Source organism: Nyctereutes procyonoides, unplaced genomic scaffold (genome assembly GCF_905146905.1).
Source record: "Nyctereutes procyonoides isolate TBG_1078 unplaced genomic scaffold, NYPRO_anot_genome, whole genome shotgun sequence".
Classification (NCBI taxonomy): domain Eukaryota; kingdom Metazoa; phylum Chordata; class Mammalia; order Carnivora; family Canidae; genus Nyctereutes; species Nyctereutes procyonoides.
The window spans coordinates 14,964,454-14,982,305 of record NW_026575044.1 but is presented as its reverse complement, the minus strand read 5'-3'; the positions used below and the strand labels follow the sequence as shown (position 1 = coordinate 14,982,305).

The window sequence follows — 17,852 nt, the reverse complement described above, 5'->3', positions numbered from 1 at the left end:
ATAATATGTCTACATATTCAATTACTATGAAACTATAAAAACTACATTTTGGATGTATAAAAATGTTCATAGCAGCATTAATCATGACAGCAAAAAAGTACAAAAAACCCAAGTGTCCAACTGGCAAATGGGTAACTGAAATGTGGTATGTGGTATATCCAACAGTGGGAGATATTTGAGAAGAAAAAAGGAAATGATATATGTTACAGCATATATGAATCTTGGAAACAATATGGTAAGTGAAATAAATCAGTCACAAAGGACCCTATTTTGTGTGATTCCATATACAAAATGTCCAGAAAAGACATTTACAGAGACAGATAGCAGATGAAAGTAGATGAGGAAATTAGGGGAGATCATCACTAAAGTACATGGAGCTTCTTTCTGCGATAATGAAAATGTTCTAAGATTGATTGTGGTGATGAATGTACACTCTGTGAATATATCAAAAGTCATTGAAATGTATACTTTTAATGGGTTAACTGTATGGTATATGAATTGAATCTCAAATGTTTAGGTTTTCCCTGAGCTCAGAGACCTGAAGAAGCAGACTCTCTTTTTCTTTGCTGCTGCCCTTATTTTTTTTTATTTTTTTTTTAAATTTATTTATGATAGTCACAGAGAGAGAGAGAGAGAGAGAGAGAGAGATAGAGAGTCAGAGACACAGGCAGAGGGAGAAGGAGGCTCCATGCACCGGGAGCCCGACGTGGGATTCGATCTCGGATCTCCAGGATCGCGCCTGGGCCAAAGGCAGGCGCCAAATCGCTGCGCCACCCAGGGATCCCGCTGCTGCCCTTAAAGAAGAAAACCACCGCTGAGCTCTGCAACTACAAGAAAATGAATAGGAGTTTAGAATAAAAGGTGAGCCTCGGATGAGATCACAGACCCAGCTGATACCCTGATTTGAGCCCTGTGAGATACAGAGCTGAAGTGCCCAGACTCCTGAAATTCTGGGGAAATTATCCTTGAGATAATAAGTGGGTGATGTTTTAAACTGTTAAGATTGTGGTAAATTTGTTACACAGTAATAAAAAATTAATACACACGGATTTGTACATACATATATACACCTTGTAGAAGATTTTCAAATTTCCTTCCTTTTTAAGGCTATATAATATCCCATTCTATGTAGAATATAATTAATTGAAGCATCTTAGATCTTGTTATTTATTAATGTATATTAAATCTTATCTATTAAATCCATCAGGCCTATATTGAGGAACAATCAAAGCAGAAATAACAATTGTTAATGAAGTCACTTTACTACCACTGGGGGCGGGGGGCGGGAAGAGCAACACAGCAGCTGCTGTCTAGTTAATGGCAGCTGCAAACAAACTTTTCCCTGGCCATAAACATGAGAGAGACTGAGGCTTCTGTAAAAAAAGAGAGCAGAATGTAAATGTGATTGTGGACTCTCTAACCCATCTCCATTCCCAAGTGGAAGACTGAGCTTTAATAAATCATGATTTAGAATTCCCACAAATACACAGTTATGGCCTGATGGCTCTAACTCCACATTAGAAGCCAAATCACACATGGAGAGTTCTTTAATCATCTCTGTTAATGCAATCTTACCTGCTTTTTATTTAAAAAAAAAAAAAAAGTCACTTCTGGACACATTGGTTGACAACAGTATCATTTATTACTTTAGAAAATTATTTTTTTGTTTTCTTCTAGGAAAAAAAGGTAAGAAGAGCCTGTTACTACTTTAATCATGATGGGAGACTATAGAAAAAAAGAGATCAGGAAACAGGACTTAGAAGACAAATACATAAAAAGTACTTATAAATGAATATTTTGGGAGACAGAAAAAAATGTAATATGTAACATCAATAACATAAAAGGGCATGTATATGGAGCTTTACAGGAGTACAGTTTGTGTATGTAATTGAAATTAACTTGGTATCAATACAAATTATATAGTTATATCTTTGGGAAGTTATATGTAATCTCCATGGTAACCATAACAAAAAGAGCTATAGACTACACCCAAAAAGGACTGAAGAGAATCAAAACGTTTCACTACAAAAAGATCAACTAAACACAAAAGAAGACAGAAGAGGACATGAGGTTCAAAAGCTGTAAGACATATGGGAAATAACAATATTTTGACAAGTGTAAGTTCTTCCCTATTGGTAATTATTATTATTATTTTTTTAAATTTTTATTTATTTATTTATGATAGTCACAGAGAGAGAGAGAGAGAGAGAGAGAGAGAGAGGCAGAGACACAGGCAGAGGGAGAAGCAGGCTCCATGCACCGGGAGCCCGACGTGGGATTCGATCCCGGGTCTCCAGGATCGCGCCCCAGGCCAAAGGCAGGCGCCAAACCGCTGCGCCACCCAGGGATCCCTTGGTAATTATTTTAAATGTGAGTGGATGAAACTCTCCAGACAAAAGGCAGAGTGAAACAAAATGGATAAAAAAAAAAAAGAAAAAGAAAAAAACATGATTCAACTATATACTGTCTATAGGAAACTCTATTTTTATTTTATTTTATTTATGTATTTTAGAGAGAGAGAAAGCATGCGTGTAGGCACGAGTGGAGGGTGGGAGGGGCAGAGGAAGAGAGAACCCCAAAGTGGGGCTCAATTTCAAGACCCTGCGATCATGACCTGAGACGAAATCAAGAGTCAGATGCTCCACTGACTGAGCAACCCAGGCCTCAAGAGACTTATTTTTGATCAGGACACAAAGAGGTTGAAAGGAAAAAGACAGAAAAAAGATACTCAAGTAAACAGTAACCAGAGAGAATAGAATGACTATAGTATCAGACAAAAGAGATTTCAAGTAAAAAACTGTTAAAAGAGACAAAGAAGGACATTAAATATTGACAAGAATCTGTCCACTTAGAAGCAATAATCATCATACTCACCAAACATCAAAGGACCCAAAATGTATGAAGAAGTGTTCAAAGAATTGAAGGAAAAAACAGACAGCTGTACAGGAATAGCTGGAGACTTCAACCAATTTCAGTAATGGTTAGAACCACTACTACAGAGATCAATACAGATTTGAACATTACAACCAATTAGATCTAAAGGAAATATAAAAGAATACTTCATGTAACAAGAGATTACATAGTTTTCTCAAATGCACATAGTACATTCTCCAGGACAAGTCATATATTAGGCCACAAGTTAAGTCTTAATAGATTTAAAAAGACTGAAATCATACAGAATATTTTCTCTGATCAGGAAATCTGGAAAATCCAACGTGGAAATCAAACATACTCTTAACCAACCAATAGGTCTAGTAAGAAATCACAAGGGGAAATGGAAAGTATCTTGAAGTGAATGAGAATGAAAACACAAACAAATAAAACTTATCTGATACAGTAAAAACAGTGGTAAAAAGGAAATTTATAGGTAAAACATACATACATTCAAACAGAAGAAAGATTTCAAATCAATAGCTTTACAATCTACAGTCAATCGAACAGCCACTGTGGAAAAGTTTGGTGGTTCTTTAAAAAGCTAAACATAATAAAGATCTGGCACTTCTACTTCAAAGCATAGCCACAAAAACTGAAAGCAGGGACTCAAATACACCTATGCCAGCATTCACTGCAGGATTATTCACAAGAGCCAAAAGGTAGAAACAACCCACGTGTTTGTTAACAAATGAGAAAGTAAACAAAATGTAGCACATCCATAAAATGGAATGTTATATTGGCCGTAAAAAAGAATAATGTTCTGACCCGTGCTACAATATGGGTGAACACTTAAGACACTATCAAATAATCCAGAAAAAAAAAAGGACAAATACTCTATGATTCAATTTACATGGGACAGCTACAATAGGCAAACTGACAAATGCAAAGCACATTAGACATTACTGCTTAAAGGTTAGACTGTCTGGGGGGAATGAAAAATGTTGGAGGGCACCTGAGTGGCTCAGTTGGTTAAGCGATTGCCTTCAGCTGAGGTCCCAATCCCTGAGTCCTGGGATCAAGACCCACCCCACCTCAGGCTTCTTGCTCAACAGGGAGTCTGCTTCTCTGTCTCTCTCTCTCTCTCTGGGACTATCATAAATAAATAAAAATTTAAAAAAAATCTTATTTATTTATTTATTTTAAAGATTTTATTTACTTATTCCTGAGAGACACACACACACAGAGAGAGAGAGAGAGAGAGAGAGAGAGAGAGAGAGAGAGAGAGAGGCAGAGACACAGGCAGAGGGAGAAGCAGGCTCCATGTAGGGAGCCTGACATGGGACTGGATCCCAGGTCTCCAGGATCACATCCTGGGCTGAAGGTGGTGCTAAACTGTTGAGGTACCCAGGCTGCCCATAAATAAAATCTTTAAAAATATATTTAAAAAAAAATAAGAGGGATCCTTGGGTGGCGCAGCGGTTTGGCGCCTGCCTTTGGCCCAGGGTGCGATCCTGGAGGCCCGGGATCGAATCCTATGTCGGGCTCCCAGTGCATGGAGCCTGCTTCTCCCTCTGCCTGTGTCTCTGCCTCTCTCTCTCTCTCTCTGTGACTATCATAAATAAAAACATTAAAAAAAAATAAGAATGTTGAAAATAGACGGTGGTAAAGACTGCACAATACTGTGAATACAATTAATAACACCAAACTGTAAACTTAAAAAATGTTGGAAATGTCAAATTCTGGTATTTTACCACAATAAGAAACTAATTTTAATAATAAAATATAAATATTATAAATATATGAATTCATATTACAGAAGTATTCATGCTTACATGGTAAAAATTAATGTAATATACTAAAAACTATGAACTTAAAATAAGGTTAATTGTATGGTATGTGAATTACATCTCAATAAAACTGTTTAGAAAAAGGAGGAGGATAGGAAACACTCTTGGGGAGAGTGAGATGCAGAGTGCCTACTGTGTGCCAATTATTTCATATATATATTTCATATTTCATATATATATATATTATATATATATATATAATTTCACTTGGATAGCAATGGAGGAGACACTAGAATGCATACTTTAGAGAGAAACATTCAGCTAGGGAACATGAAAAAGCTCTGAAGATGGACAGTGATAATGGTTACACAGCAAAGTAGTGTATTTAATGCCACTGAACAGTGCACTTAAAATTATTAAAATGGTTAATTTCATGTTATATGTATTTAAGCCAATAGTAGTTAATTAAAATATATTAAAACATGAAGGTACCTTTGTTTTTAATACTTTATCATGGGACATCAGTCTTGACAATAATTTTTTGAATCTGATACCAAAAGCAAAGGCAAATAAAGTAAAAATGAACAAGTTGGACTACATCAAACTAAAGGTCATCTGTATAGCAAAGGAAACCACCAATAAAATGAAAAAGCAATCTACCAAATGGAAGAAAATATTTGTAAATCATCTATCTGATAATAGGTTAATATCTAAAAAATATAAAGAACTTGTACAATTCAACAGTAAAAAACAAACAATTCAACTTAAAAAATGGGTGGAGGCTCTGACCTGAGTAGACATTTTCCCAAAGACATTCAGATTGCCAAAGGACACATGAAAATATGCTCATCACTCATTATCAGGGAAGAGCAACTCAAAACCACAAATGAGAGATCACCTCATATTCATGAGAATGGCTGTTAGCAAAAAGAAGAGAAACGCAAGAAACAACATATGCTGGGAGGAAGTGGAGAAAAGGGAGCCTGTGTGTGCTGTTGGTGGGAATGAAAACTGGTGCAGCCACTGTGGAAAATAGCATGGAGGTTCCTCAAAAAAATTAAAAATATAACTACCATACGATCCTGCAATTCTACTTCTGGGTATTTATCCTAAGAAATGAAAATATTACCTGGAAAAGATATATGCAACCTCATGTTCACTGTAGCACTATTTACAATATATGAATGCAACCTACATGTCCCTTGATAGATGAATGGATAAAGAAAATATGGTATATACACACACAAAGAAATATTATTCAGTCATAAAAATTAATAAAATCTTGCGATTTGCAACAACACAGATGGATTTTGAGGGCATCATGCTAAGTAAAGGAAGTCAAACAGAGAGAAATATCATGTGATTTCACTTATACGTGGAATCTAAAACAAGAACAGAAACAAAAAACCCCCAAACCCAAAGAACAAAATACCAAGCTCAGAGAACATACTGGTGTTGCCAGAAGTGTGGGGCTCTGGGGGGTTAGGTTAGGTGAAATGGGTCAAAGGAGTCAAAAGGTACAGCTTCCAGATATTAAATAAACAAACAAGCCATGGGGATGTAATGTAATGTACAGCATGGCAACTATAGTTAATAAAGCTATATTATATTATATATTGGGTACTGGCAGAAAAACAGACACATAGATCAATGGAACAGAATGGAGAACCCAAAAATGGATTCTCAACTCTGTGGTCAACTAATCTTCAACAGAGCAGGAAAGAATATCCAATGGAAAAAAAGGCAGTCTCTTCAACAAATAGTGTAGGGAAAATTGGACAGCCACACATAGAAGAATGAAACTGGACCACTTTCTTACACTGTACACAAATATAGACTCAAAATGGATGAAAAACCTAAATGTGAGACAGGAATCCAAAGTCCTAGGGGAGAACGCATGCAGCAATCTTTTGACCTCAGCCACAGTAACTTCTTGCTAGACACGTCTCTAAAAGGAGAGCAGAACAAAAGGCAAAAATGAACTATTGGGACTTCATCAAGATAAAAAGCTTTTGCACAGCAAAGGAAACATTCGATAAAACCAAAAGACAACCAACAGAATGGGAGAGGATATTTGCAAATGACGTATCAGATAAAGGGCTAAGTATCCAAAATTTATAAAGAACTTATCAAACTCAACACCCAAAAAACAAACAATCCAGTCAAGAAATGGGCAGAAGACATGAACAGATACAAATCAAAACCACAATGAGATGCCACCTTACACCTGTCAGAAGGCTAAAGATCTAAGTCAGGAAATGACAGATGTTGGCAAGGATGAGGAAAAGGAGGAACCCTGTACACTGCTGGTGGGAATGTAAGCTGGTGTACCACTCTGAAAAACAGAATGGATATCCCTCAAAAAGTTGAAAATAGAGGTACCCTACGACTCAGCAATTGCACTACTGGGTATTTACCTCAAAGATACAAATGTAATGATCTAAAGGGGCACCTGCACCCTAATGTTTATAGGAGCAATGTCCACAACAGCCAAACCATGGAAAGAGCCCAGATGTCCATCAATGGATGAATGGATAAAGAAGATGTGGTATATATACACAATGGAATATGACTCAGCCATCAAAAAAATTAAATAAGGAAATCTTGTTATTTGCAATGATGTGAATGGAATTAGAGGATATTACGCTAAGTGAAATAAGTCAATCAAAGAAAGACAATTATCATAGGATTTCACTCATATGTGAAATTTAAGAAACAAAACAGAGGATCCTAGGGGAAGAGAGGAAAAAATAGACCAAGACAAAATCAGGGAAACAAACCAGAAGAGACTCTCTCTCTCTCTCTTTTTTTTTTTTTTTTTTTTTTTAAGAAGAGACTCTTAATCATAGGAAACAAACTGAGGGTTGCTGGAGGGGAGGGGAATTGGGGAATGGGGTAACTGGGTGATGCACATTAGGAGGGCACATGATGGAATGAGATTGATGCATCACTGACCTCTACCTCTGAAACCAATACTACATTATGTGTTAAGTAATTGGATTTAAATAAATTTTTTAAAAATGCTATATTGTATATTTCAAAGTTGCTAAGAAAATAAATCTTGGGTGGCTCAGACAGTTGGGTGTTAAACTCCTGATTTCTGCTCAGGTTGTGATCTCAGGGTGGTGAGATCGAGCCCCACATTGGGCTCTGTGCTCAGTGGGGAATCTGCTTGAGATTCTGCCCCTCCTCCTCCCTTTGTCCCTCTCCCACTTGCACACATGCTCCCTCCCTCTCTAAAACAAACAAATAAATCTTAAATAGAAAGGCGAAGAAAAAAAGTCTTATTCTCATGGTGGGGCACCTGGCTGGCTCAGTCAGTAGAACATGTGACTCTTGATCTTGAGATTGTGAGTTCAAGACCTACTTTCATTTGCTTAGTGACTGAAATATCAAATAAACTGAATTTTCAACCTGGTTTACCTAAAAATGATGTGTGATCTGAGTAAGTCATTTAATCTTTTACTAACATCAGTAATTTCATCTGTATACGAACTGTATAGTTCAAAAGATTCATTTTATTCATAAAATTTCATTTTTATTATTTCAGAGAAACTAAAGTGCCCAAAATGTTACATGGCAGTGGTGGAACCAAAGACTCCTGTCCAAGGTAGTATTAGTTTTCCTACACTATTTCCTCACCTGGAAAACCACAAAAGTATTCTGCTCCTTAATCAACCTTTTAACTTCTAGTTCTCATCATCTAAGTCACCTCCCATGCTGGTTTTATCTAGATCGACATTTGATGGAGTCCCACTCTCCCCTCATAACTTTGTTTCTAAAAAATTTTAATTCCAGTATAGTTAAACATACAGTGTAAAATTAGTTTCAGGTATACAATATAGTGATTCAACACCCCCATGAATCACCTAGTGCTCATCATGACAGGAGCACTTCTTCCTCCTCCATCATGTTTCCCTTGCACCAACCCCCTCCCTACCCTCGCCTACCTTCCCTCTGGTGACCATCAGTTTGTTCTCTAGGGTGAAGTGTTCTTTGTTTCTTGGCTTGTCTCTTTCTTTTTCCTTTGTTTTGTTTCATTTCTTTACATTCCACATAGGAGTATGTGGAATCATATCCCCTCATAACTTTTTAAAACCTATAATGATTTATATACAAAAGAATAACTTTGCAATTTCTTTGTACTGTTCTGTGGCCCAAAAACCAAACTGACAGAGCATGGAGGATTTTTGGGGGGCAGGGAAGCCATTCTGTGTGATATTACAATGGTGGATACATGTCATTACACATTTATGAAAACCCAAACGACACCAAGAGTGAACCTAATGTCAACTATGGACTTTGGGTGATAATGTTGTGTCAGTGTAGGTTTCACTGATTATAATACATTAACACTCACTGTGGTGTAAGATGTTGAAAATAGGAGAGGCTGAGTAGGTCAGGGGGTGTATGCAAACTCTCTGTACTTTAGATCAATTTTACTGTGAACCTAAAACTGCTCAAAATAATTGTTTATAAATTAAACAAAATAAAGAAAAAAAACCAAATTGCTACAAACCACCACCAACCAGCCCACAAAAATATATTGGCTTCATAGTTTAGAAGAATGCATACATATTTCGGTCTGATCAATTTCCTTAAAATACTCCAAAATAAGCCCTTTTCCTTCCTCCTTATTTCTAAAAGGTGAGTAGCTAGTTCTTACATAAACAAGGTGATATTTCAAGTCTATTCTCAGAGTAAAGACTTGTCTGACCAGAGACATTTATTTATTATTATTTAAAATTTTTATGGGGGGAGAGGGGCAGAGGGGCAGAGGGACAGGTAGAGAGAATCTTTTTTTAAAAAAGATTTTATTTATTTATTCATGAGAGACACACAGAGAGAAAGAGAGAGGCAGAGACACAGGCAGAGGAAGAAGCAGGCTCCATGTAAGGAGCCTGATGTGGGACTTGATCCTGGGATTCCAGGATCACGCCCTAGGCCGAAGGCAGGGGCCAAACCGCTGAGCCACCCAGGGATCTCCGGGAGAGAGATTCTTAAGCAGACTCCATGCCCAGCTTGAGCCCAATGCACGCAAATCAATCTCATGACCCTGAGATCATGACCTGAGCCAAAATCAAGAGTTGGTCGCTCAACTGACTGAGCCACTCAGATATCCCCTGACCAGAGACATTTTTATTTAAAGATTTATTTATTTATTTATTTATGATAGACACACACACACACACACCACAGAGAGAGAGAGAGAGAGAGAGAGAGAGAGAGAGAGAGAGAGAGGCAGGCTCCATGCCGGGAGCCCGAGGCGGAACTCGATCCCGGGACTCCAGGATTGAGCCCTGGGCCAAAGGTAGGCGCCAAACCGCTGAGCCACCCAGGGATCCCCTAGAGTCATTTTTCAAACAGTGATGTGGTTGAAGATACCAATCTTTTGACTCACAGTCTGACTTTATTATTAATTTCTCTTTTCAAGTATTTAATCCAGAAAAAGTACACTAATACAAACAGAAGCAAAACTTGAACTTACATTTTTTTAGCAGAACATGTGAGAAATAGATTTTTCTTTATTCAGCAAAAACACTGCTTAAAACTATAACTGAAATAGCTCTTTCCAAGATACATTTCTATTTCCTCATTTGTAGTGACAGAACGCTAATTTTTTATAAGGCATTGTTATCTGGAATATGAGCTATTATTTTTGAGCCTGATCTGTGGCTGAAGTGGGGCTCCAGGATTATGCTCTGGCCAGAGTCTATAAATGAGGTTTTGAAGTTCCTTTTGTGGTCAGTTTGGGCTGCTGTAACACATTACCACTGACTGGGTGCCTTAAACAACAAATATTTGCTTACTCTTCTGGAGGCTGGGAAGTCCAAGATCACAGCTGAGTTCCAATGAGAACATTGTTCCTGGCTTGCAATGACACCTTTTTGCTACTCCTCACATAGTGGAGAGAGATCACTGCTTTGTGTTTCTTCTTAGAAGGTCACTAATGCTATTCACAAGGGCAATTCCCTCATGACCTAATTACTTCCCAAAGGTCCCATCGCCAAATACCATCACATCACGGATTGGGGCTTCAAATTATGATTTGGGGCTGGGGTATGGGAAGATACACTCACGTCACACTGTTTCCTTACAAAGAAGGTACATGCTTTTCATACTCCCTTCTTTTCTGCTTTCTAAAATGAAGACTTATGGCTGAACACTAGCAGCTATGTTGGGACAAGAGGTAACCATAGAAATGGAAGCTTAATGCTGAAATGGAAGAACAGAAAGAAAGAGAAGTCTAGATCCCTGAAGATACTGTGAAGTTACCATATTAACCGAAAAGTGTGTACTTCATAACATTTTTTAAATTAAAGGAAAGTGAATGTCTATCTTCTTAAAGCCTTGGATATTTGAGAGAATTTCCTATTACTCAGAGCTGAAACTAATAAGCTTAATGAATAAAACATTTTCATGATCAAAGCAGCAGAAATAGGGTACATGGAGTTTATGTGGCATCTACTTAGGTGGCATATCTATAGAAAATCTTTTCAATGCAAAATAAAGTGCTGTCATTTACACAGAGATCACTTGAAGCACATCAAATAAGATATATCTCTAAAATCTAATGTTTCCTCTTTCAATTTTACTCTTTCTTGCTAAAAATCAGACCCATCAGACCCTCATGACCTTTTGAGGGACACTGCATTTCTGCCATTAGTCACTCCCTCATTCGTTTCCTGCTCTGCTACTAGAGTTATCATCTTATAACACATACTGCACTTTTCATTTTCTTTCCTAAAAATATCATGTTTAATTTCCTATAGCCTAATGAGTTAAGTATCTTAGAGTCCCATTAAGTCCCTGGTTTTGTGGGCCCTAGCACGCAATGTTTATTTTCCACAACACCACTACATTACTTTTAATTAAGAAAAAAGGCACCATTAAAATCTAAACTTCAAATATATAATCTAAAAAGACAGAAGATAATGATCAGGGAAGATATTGAAACTAGTATTACACAATATGTTAACTGACTAGGATGTAAATAAAAAATTTAAACAATTGGGCAGCCCGGGTGGCTCAGCGGTTTAGCATTGCCTTCGGCCCAGGGCCCGATCCTGGAGACCTGGTATCGAGTTCTGTGTCGGGCTCCCTGCGTGGAGCCTGCTTCTCCCTCTGCCTCTCATGAATAAGTAAATCTTTAAAAAAAAATTGGAACAACAAAAATCAGAGAAAATTAGCCTCAACACAGTGCAGTATCATGAAAAAAGTGAACACTTACGTGTCTGTGCAGATTCATATTTGTGTATATTACATTTATATCGTGTTTTTTGGTAGTCAAAGTATTTTTTCGAACATGGAAGAATAACAGGTCTTTAAAGCATGTCAGCTGACAGGTAATACTACTTACTCTGTAGTTTTGTAAACGTCAGAATACAGCCCTGCTTTCTGATACTTCTTCTTTGGGGGACGTGGGGCCTTCTTTTCCCTTGGGATGAGAGAAAGCACAGGCTGCAAGGTACTTTCAGGTTCGGGAGGCTTGGCTGGGGTTTCAGGAGGACTGGGAATCTCAACTGCTGCTTCAGTAAAGCTAGAAAGAGAAGTTTGAAGGAAATTTTTATTATTGTCTATTTAAAGAACATGACAGCTTGTAAAACATGAAGTACGGAACTTACTCATCTGACCATGATGGATAACGATACCAGCCTTGTCCTCCTGACAGAAATCATTAGAAATACAGCAAATTACTATAAATCTGGAGAAGGTTTACAAAACAATTATCAGACATTGGACAATAGTACACCACTGTGATCCCTGAGAAAATTGAAAAGAAAAAAAAGAAAAACAATTAGAATAAGGGTGTGCATGGGTGGCTCGATCGGTTGGGAATCGAACACTTGATCTCTGCTCAGGTTCTGATCTCAGGGTTGTGGGTTTGGGCCCTGCCTTGGGCTTCATGCTGGGTGTGGAGCCTACTTAAATAAATAAAAGTAAGAATAGTCCTACAACCAGTCTGCCTTTATAGGGAGGATGATGGTGTAGGGAGTAGAACCACAGCACAGAATAGTCAACATGATAAACTGAAAAGACAGAGAGGTCAGAGCCCATAGAGGTTGAGGGCACTGCAGCTGGGTAGAGAGGAAAGTAATTCTAGAACATCATGCAGGGGCGCCTGAGTGGCTCAGTCAGTGAAGTGTCTGCCTTTAGCTCACATCATGATCTCAGGGTCCTAGGATCAAGCCCCACATCAGGCTCCCTGCTCAGTGGGGAGTTTATTTCTCCCTCTCCCTCTGCTGCTCTCCCTGCATGTGCTCTCTTTCCTGCTCATTCTCTCTCAAATAAATAAAATCTTAAAAAATTTTTTTTAAAGATTTATTTTATTCATTCATTATTTGTTCATTCATGAGAGACACACACAGAGAGAGGCAGAGACACAGGCAGAGGGAGAAGCAGGCTCCATGCTGGGAGTCCAATGTGGGACTCGATCCTGGGACTCTGGGATCAAGTCAAAGGCAGATGCTCATCTGCTGAGCCACCCACACGTCACTTAAAAAAAAAATTATGTTGATTCCAGTTTCAGTCAAAGATGGAATAGATACTACCACTTACCCTTCCATTAAGCAAAACTAAAAATCCTGGAAATTATATGTAAAATAAATATAAACAGATTGGCTAGGGACCATGGGACCGATGCAAGGACATGGCAGGGAATTTCCTAGATAGTCTTCCACTATTGAGTATGAGACAAAAAGAATAAACTGTTTTCCTAATATTAAGGACAAAGAAATTGTCTGCTCTCATCATATATTCAGCATGGAAGAAAAAGGTTCTAGTCAATGCAAAAAAAGTGAAAAAAATCTCCAGATGAGCCAGTTCTCTAATTTCATTATTTTTCAAGACTGTTTTGGCTGTTTGGGATTCCTTGAGATTCCAGACAAATTTTAGGGTTTTTCTATTTCCACAAAATACATCCCTGGGATTCTGCACTGAATCTATAGATTGCTTTGGGTAGTTCTGATATTGTAACAGCATTAGAGCTTCCAGTCCATTAACATAGGCTGTCTTTCCAGTTAGTCACGTTGTCTTTCATCTCACTGAACAATGTTTTGTCGTTTTCAACGTACAAGTTTTGCCCTCCTAAATTTATTCTTAACTATTCTAGGAAAACTGTTGGTGTACAGAAATGCAGGTGATTTTGTGTGTGGATTCTGTGTTCTTCACTGCTGAACTCATTCAGTAGCTTAACAGGGTTTTTCTGTGAGAACTTCAAGGTTTTCTGCTTATAAAATCATGGCGTCTGTGAACAGAACTAATTTTATTTTTTCCTTTCCAATGTGGATGCCTTTTGCTTCTTTTCCTTGCCTGACTACTCTGGTTGGAAATTTTAATATGATGCTGAATTCAAGCGGCACAAGTGGGCATCTTCCCTCCTTCCTGGTATCAGGGGAAAAGCTCTCAATCTCTCACCAGAGCGGTTGACTACTGCAGTTTCTTTGTGTATGGCCATTTATTATGTTGAGGTAGTTTCTTTCTGATCCTAGACTGCTCAGAGTTTTTATCACAAACGTGTTAGAGTCTGTGAAATTATGTTTCTTCATTTATTAATAGGACTGTGTGATTTTTCTTCTTTAGTTTTTTGGTGTGATGAATAACCTTAATTGACTTTTAACTGTATTCTGGTTTGGATTTTTTTTGAAGGTTTTATTTACTTGAGAGAGAGCAAGCATGAGCAGTGGAGAGGGGCAGAGGGAGAGGGAGAGGGAGAAGCAGACTCCCTACTCAGCAGGGAGCCTGATGAGGGTCATCCCAGGACTCTAGGCTAGGATCATGAGTTGAGCTAAAGGCAGACGCTTAACCAACTGAGCTACTCAGGCGCCCCTGACTTTTAACTGTCAAATAAGTCTTGCATAACTGGGATAAATCATACTTGGTTATAGGATCTATCTACCCATCTGTCTATCCAATCAATTTATTATTTATCTTTTTACCTGTCCTTATTTATTTTTTATTGTTCTCCTTACCAGGCAAATTCATTTCTATATCTGTGCTTTATCTTAAAATCTTTTTTTTTAATTTTTTTATTTATTTATGATAGTCACAGAGAGAGAGAGAGAGAGAGAGAGAGAGAGAGAGAGAGAGGCAGAGACACAGGCAGAGGGAGAAGCAGGCTCCATGCACCGGGAGCCTGACGTGGGATTCGATCCCGGGTCTCCAGGATCGCGCTCTGGGCCAAAGGCAGGCGCCAAACCGCTGCGCCACCCAGGGATCCCATCTGTGCTTTATCTTATTTCTTTTTTCTGCAATCAAAAATGTTTTCTGTTTCCTGCGTATCACCTACATATAAATTCTCTCAGTGCTGTTTCCCCAAGTTCTGTCCATAGACCATACACATCAGAATTATAATAAGGGCTTACAAGAAATGCAAATGCCTATTCATGGATTTAAAAAAACTTTTATTAATGAAGTCCTGGATGGACAACTTCCTAACCTTGCTAGTGTCTATACCCAACAGTGGGTGCACTCTCTCTCTTCTTTAAAGATTTATTTATTTATATTTGAGAGAGAGCCCATGAACAAGCAAAAGGGGGGGAAGGGCAGAGGGAAAGAGAGAGGGAGAAAAAGAAAGGGAGAGGGAGAAAGAGAGAGAAGCAGACTCTCTGTTGAGCATGAAGCCTGACATGGGGCTTGATCTCACCATCCCAAGATTATAACCTGAGGGAAAATCAAGATCCAGAAGCTTAATCAACTACATAGCCCAGGCACCCCTGGTCACTCCCTTTATAAGAGCATCCAACTCATGCTACTCAGGTTCTGGCACCCTTAGCTGGCCTGATGCTCTTCCCACTTTGTCCCAGTGGCCTAACTCCTCATTCCATTAAGTCTCTAACATGAATCTCAGAGTCAATATGGTTTCCATACCCCATTTTGATACCTATACTCAATTACTTTAAGCTAATATTTCAAGGGGCTCCTGGGTGGCTCAGGAGGTTGTGCCCAATTCTTGGTTTCTGGTCAGGTCATGATCTTGGAGTAATGAGATCAATCCCTGTGTTGACCTCCACACTCAGCATGGAGTCTGCTTGCGATCCCCTCCCCACCATGCACATACTCTAAAAAACTGGTTTTATGGGGGTGCCTGGGTTGCTCAGTCAGTTAAGGGCTGGACTCTTGATTTGGCTTAGGTCATGATCTTAGGGTCATGAGATCGAGCTCCTTGTGGGGCTCTACACTGGGCATGGAGCCTGCTTAAGATTCTCTCCTCTGCACCTCCACTACCCGCATCCTCCATTTGTGCATGTGCTATGTATCTTAAAAAAAAAAAAAAAAAAGGGAAAAAAAGATAAACTATGGTTTTACGATATATTTATCTATGTCAATATAATACTTTGTTTAATTTCATGTTTTTAATTTTTGTTTTCCCCTTTTTGCTTCAGAAAAGTAGTACCAGTTAGTAAATAATTTTGAGACTTCCTTTTTTTACTTAATATTATATTTCTAAGACTCATCTATTATTATTATGTATCAGCTATAATTATTTTTTATTACCATATCATATTCCATTGTGTAAAAAATTACAATACATTTATTCCTTTTCATGGTAATCTTGGATATTTCCACTTTGTCTATGTTATAACCAATCTTGCTACTATCTTTCTGAAAAGTGTTTTCTGGTGACTGTTGGGCAAGAGGTTTTTCTAAAGGGGAACTGCTAGATTATACAGTATTTATTTGTAATACATTTTTTTGTTGTTATATATTTTGGACACTAAAACTATATGCATTATACATTTATAAACTTCCCAGTTGTAGCAAATCTTCAAAATATTTGTCATGATGATGTTTGATGAGTAGAAATTCTTATTTTTATCTTTTCTTGGTTTTAACATAATCCAGTATATCAGTCTTTACTTGTATGGTTACTGCTTTTGTTAGCTTGTTTATGAAATCCCTTCTGATAACAAGGTTGTGAAATTTTTCTCCTTCTATCTATCAGCCTTTGAAAGTTTAAAATTTTGCTTTTAGCACTTACGGATTTAGTCAACTGGGAATTAATTTTTGTATATGGGATGAGACAGAATCCAATTTCATTTCCATTATTATGTGACATCAACTTTTAGGGCATAATTTATTAAATATTGTTTTCTGTCCCTATTGTTATGCAGTGTTACCTCTGTCATAGAGCGAGCTGCATACATGCACAGATCAGTTCCACACTAGTTTAGGATACCATAGCTTGAAATTAATTTTGGGGACAAAACTTTTACTTTATTCATTAATTCCATTCTTCAGAATATACCTAGAGAAAGGTATATTGGATACCCATATCCACCAGTGGACATTAAAGGAATATTAACAGCAGCAATTTTGGATAATAGCCTCAAAGAGGAAATAACAGTAAAATGGAAAAACTGTATTGTATATAAACAATGGATTAGTACACAATAATGAAAAGAAGGTAAGTACAGTAACATGCAACAGCAGAGATGGTTTAACAGGTATATGAGGAGCAAAAAAGGTGATACACAAAAACATAAATCAATAATTCTGTTCAAATGAAGTTCAGTAAGGATAAACTAAATATTATCAGTGTTACAGATTTATTTTATTTTATTTTTTTTTAAATTTTTATTTATTTATGATAGTCACAGAGAGAGAGAGAGAGGCAGAGACACAGGCAGAGGGAGAAGCAGGCTCCATGCGCCGGGAGCCCGATGTGGGATTCGATCCCGGGTCTCCAGGATCGCGCCCTGGGCCAAAGGCAGGCGCCAAACCGCTGCGCCACCCAGGGATCCCAGTGTTACAGATTTAAATGATATTACAGATGTGGTTACCTTAGAAGTCAGGAAACTGACTATGGCTAACGGTAAGGAAGAAGTTTGTGATTGGGAAGGCACATGGGATGCTAGCTAGCAATGTTCTATATATTCAACCCTTCTATGTCTACACTGGTTAACTTTCAAAAAGTTAACTGATTTCTTATGTTTATGTACTTTCTGTGTATTCCTTTCCTTCCTTCCTTCATCATCTCAAAAGAGGTTTTTTTTTTAAGTTTATTTATTTATATAAGTATCTCTACACCCAACCAGGGGCCCAAACTCATGATCCTGAGATCAAGAGTCATACACTCTTCTGATTGAGTCAACCAGGCGTCCCTAGTGAGTTTTAAATGAAACTAGAACGATCCTTTTATTTCAAGTGTGGTTGAATTTCTTATAAACCGTCTGGTCCTGCCTCGTTCTT

At 37.9% G+C, this 17,852-nt stretch overlaps 1 protein-coding gene across 4 annotated transcripts in view; it reads right to left on the bottom strand.

The window, feature by feature from the left end:
• ASH1L (ASH1 like histone lysine methyltransferase) overlaps positions 1-17,852 on the bottom strand; it is a 176,288-nt gene that overhangs the window by 72,743 nt on the left and 85,693 nt on the right. For all 4 annotated transcript variants that reach the window (XM_055323449.1, XM_055323448.1, XM_055323447.1 and 1 more), the window contains one exon: positions 12,022-12,201. In XM_055323449.1, the coding sequence (XP_055179424.1) occupies positions 12,022-12,201 (180 nt within the window). The remainder of the gene's footprint in view (positions 1-12,021; positions 12,202-17,852) is intronic.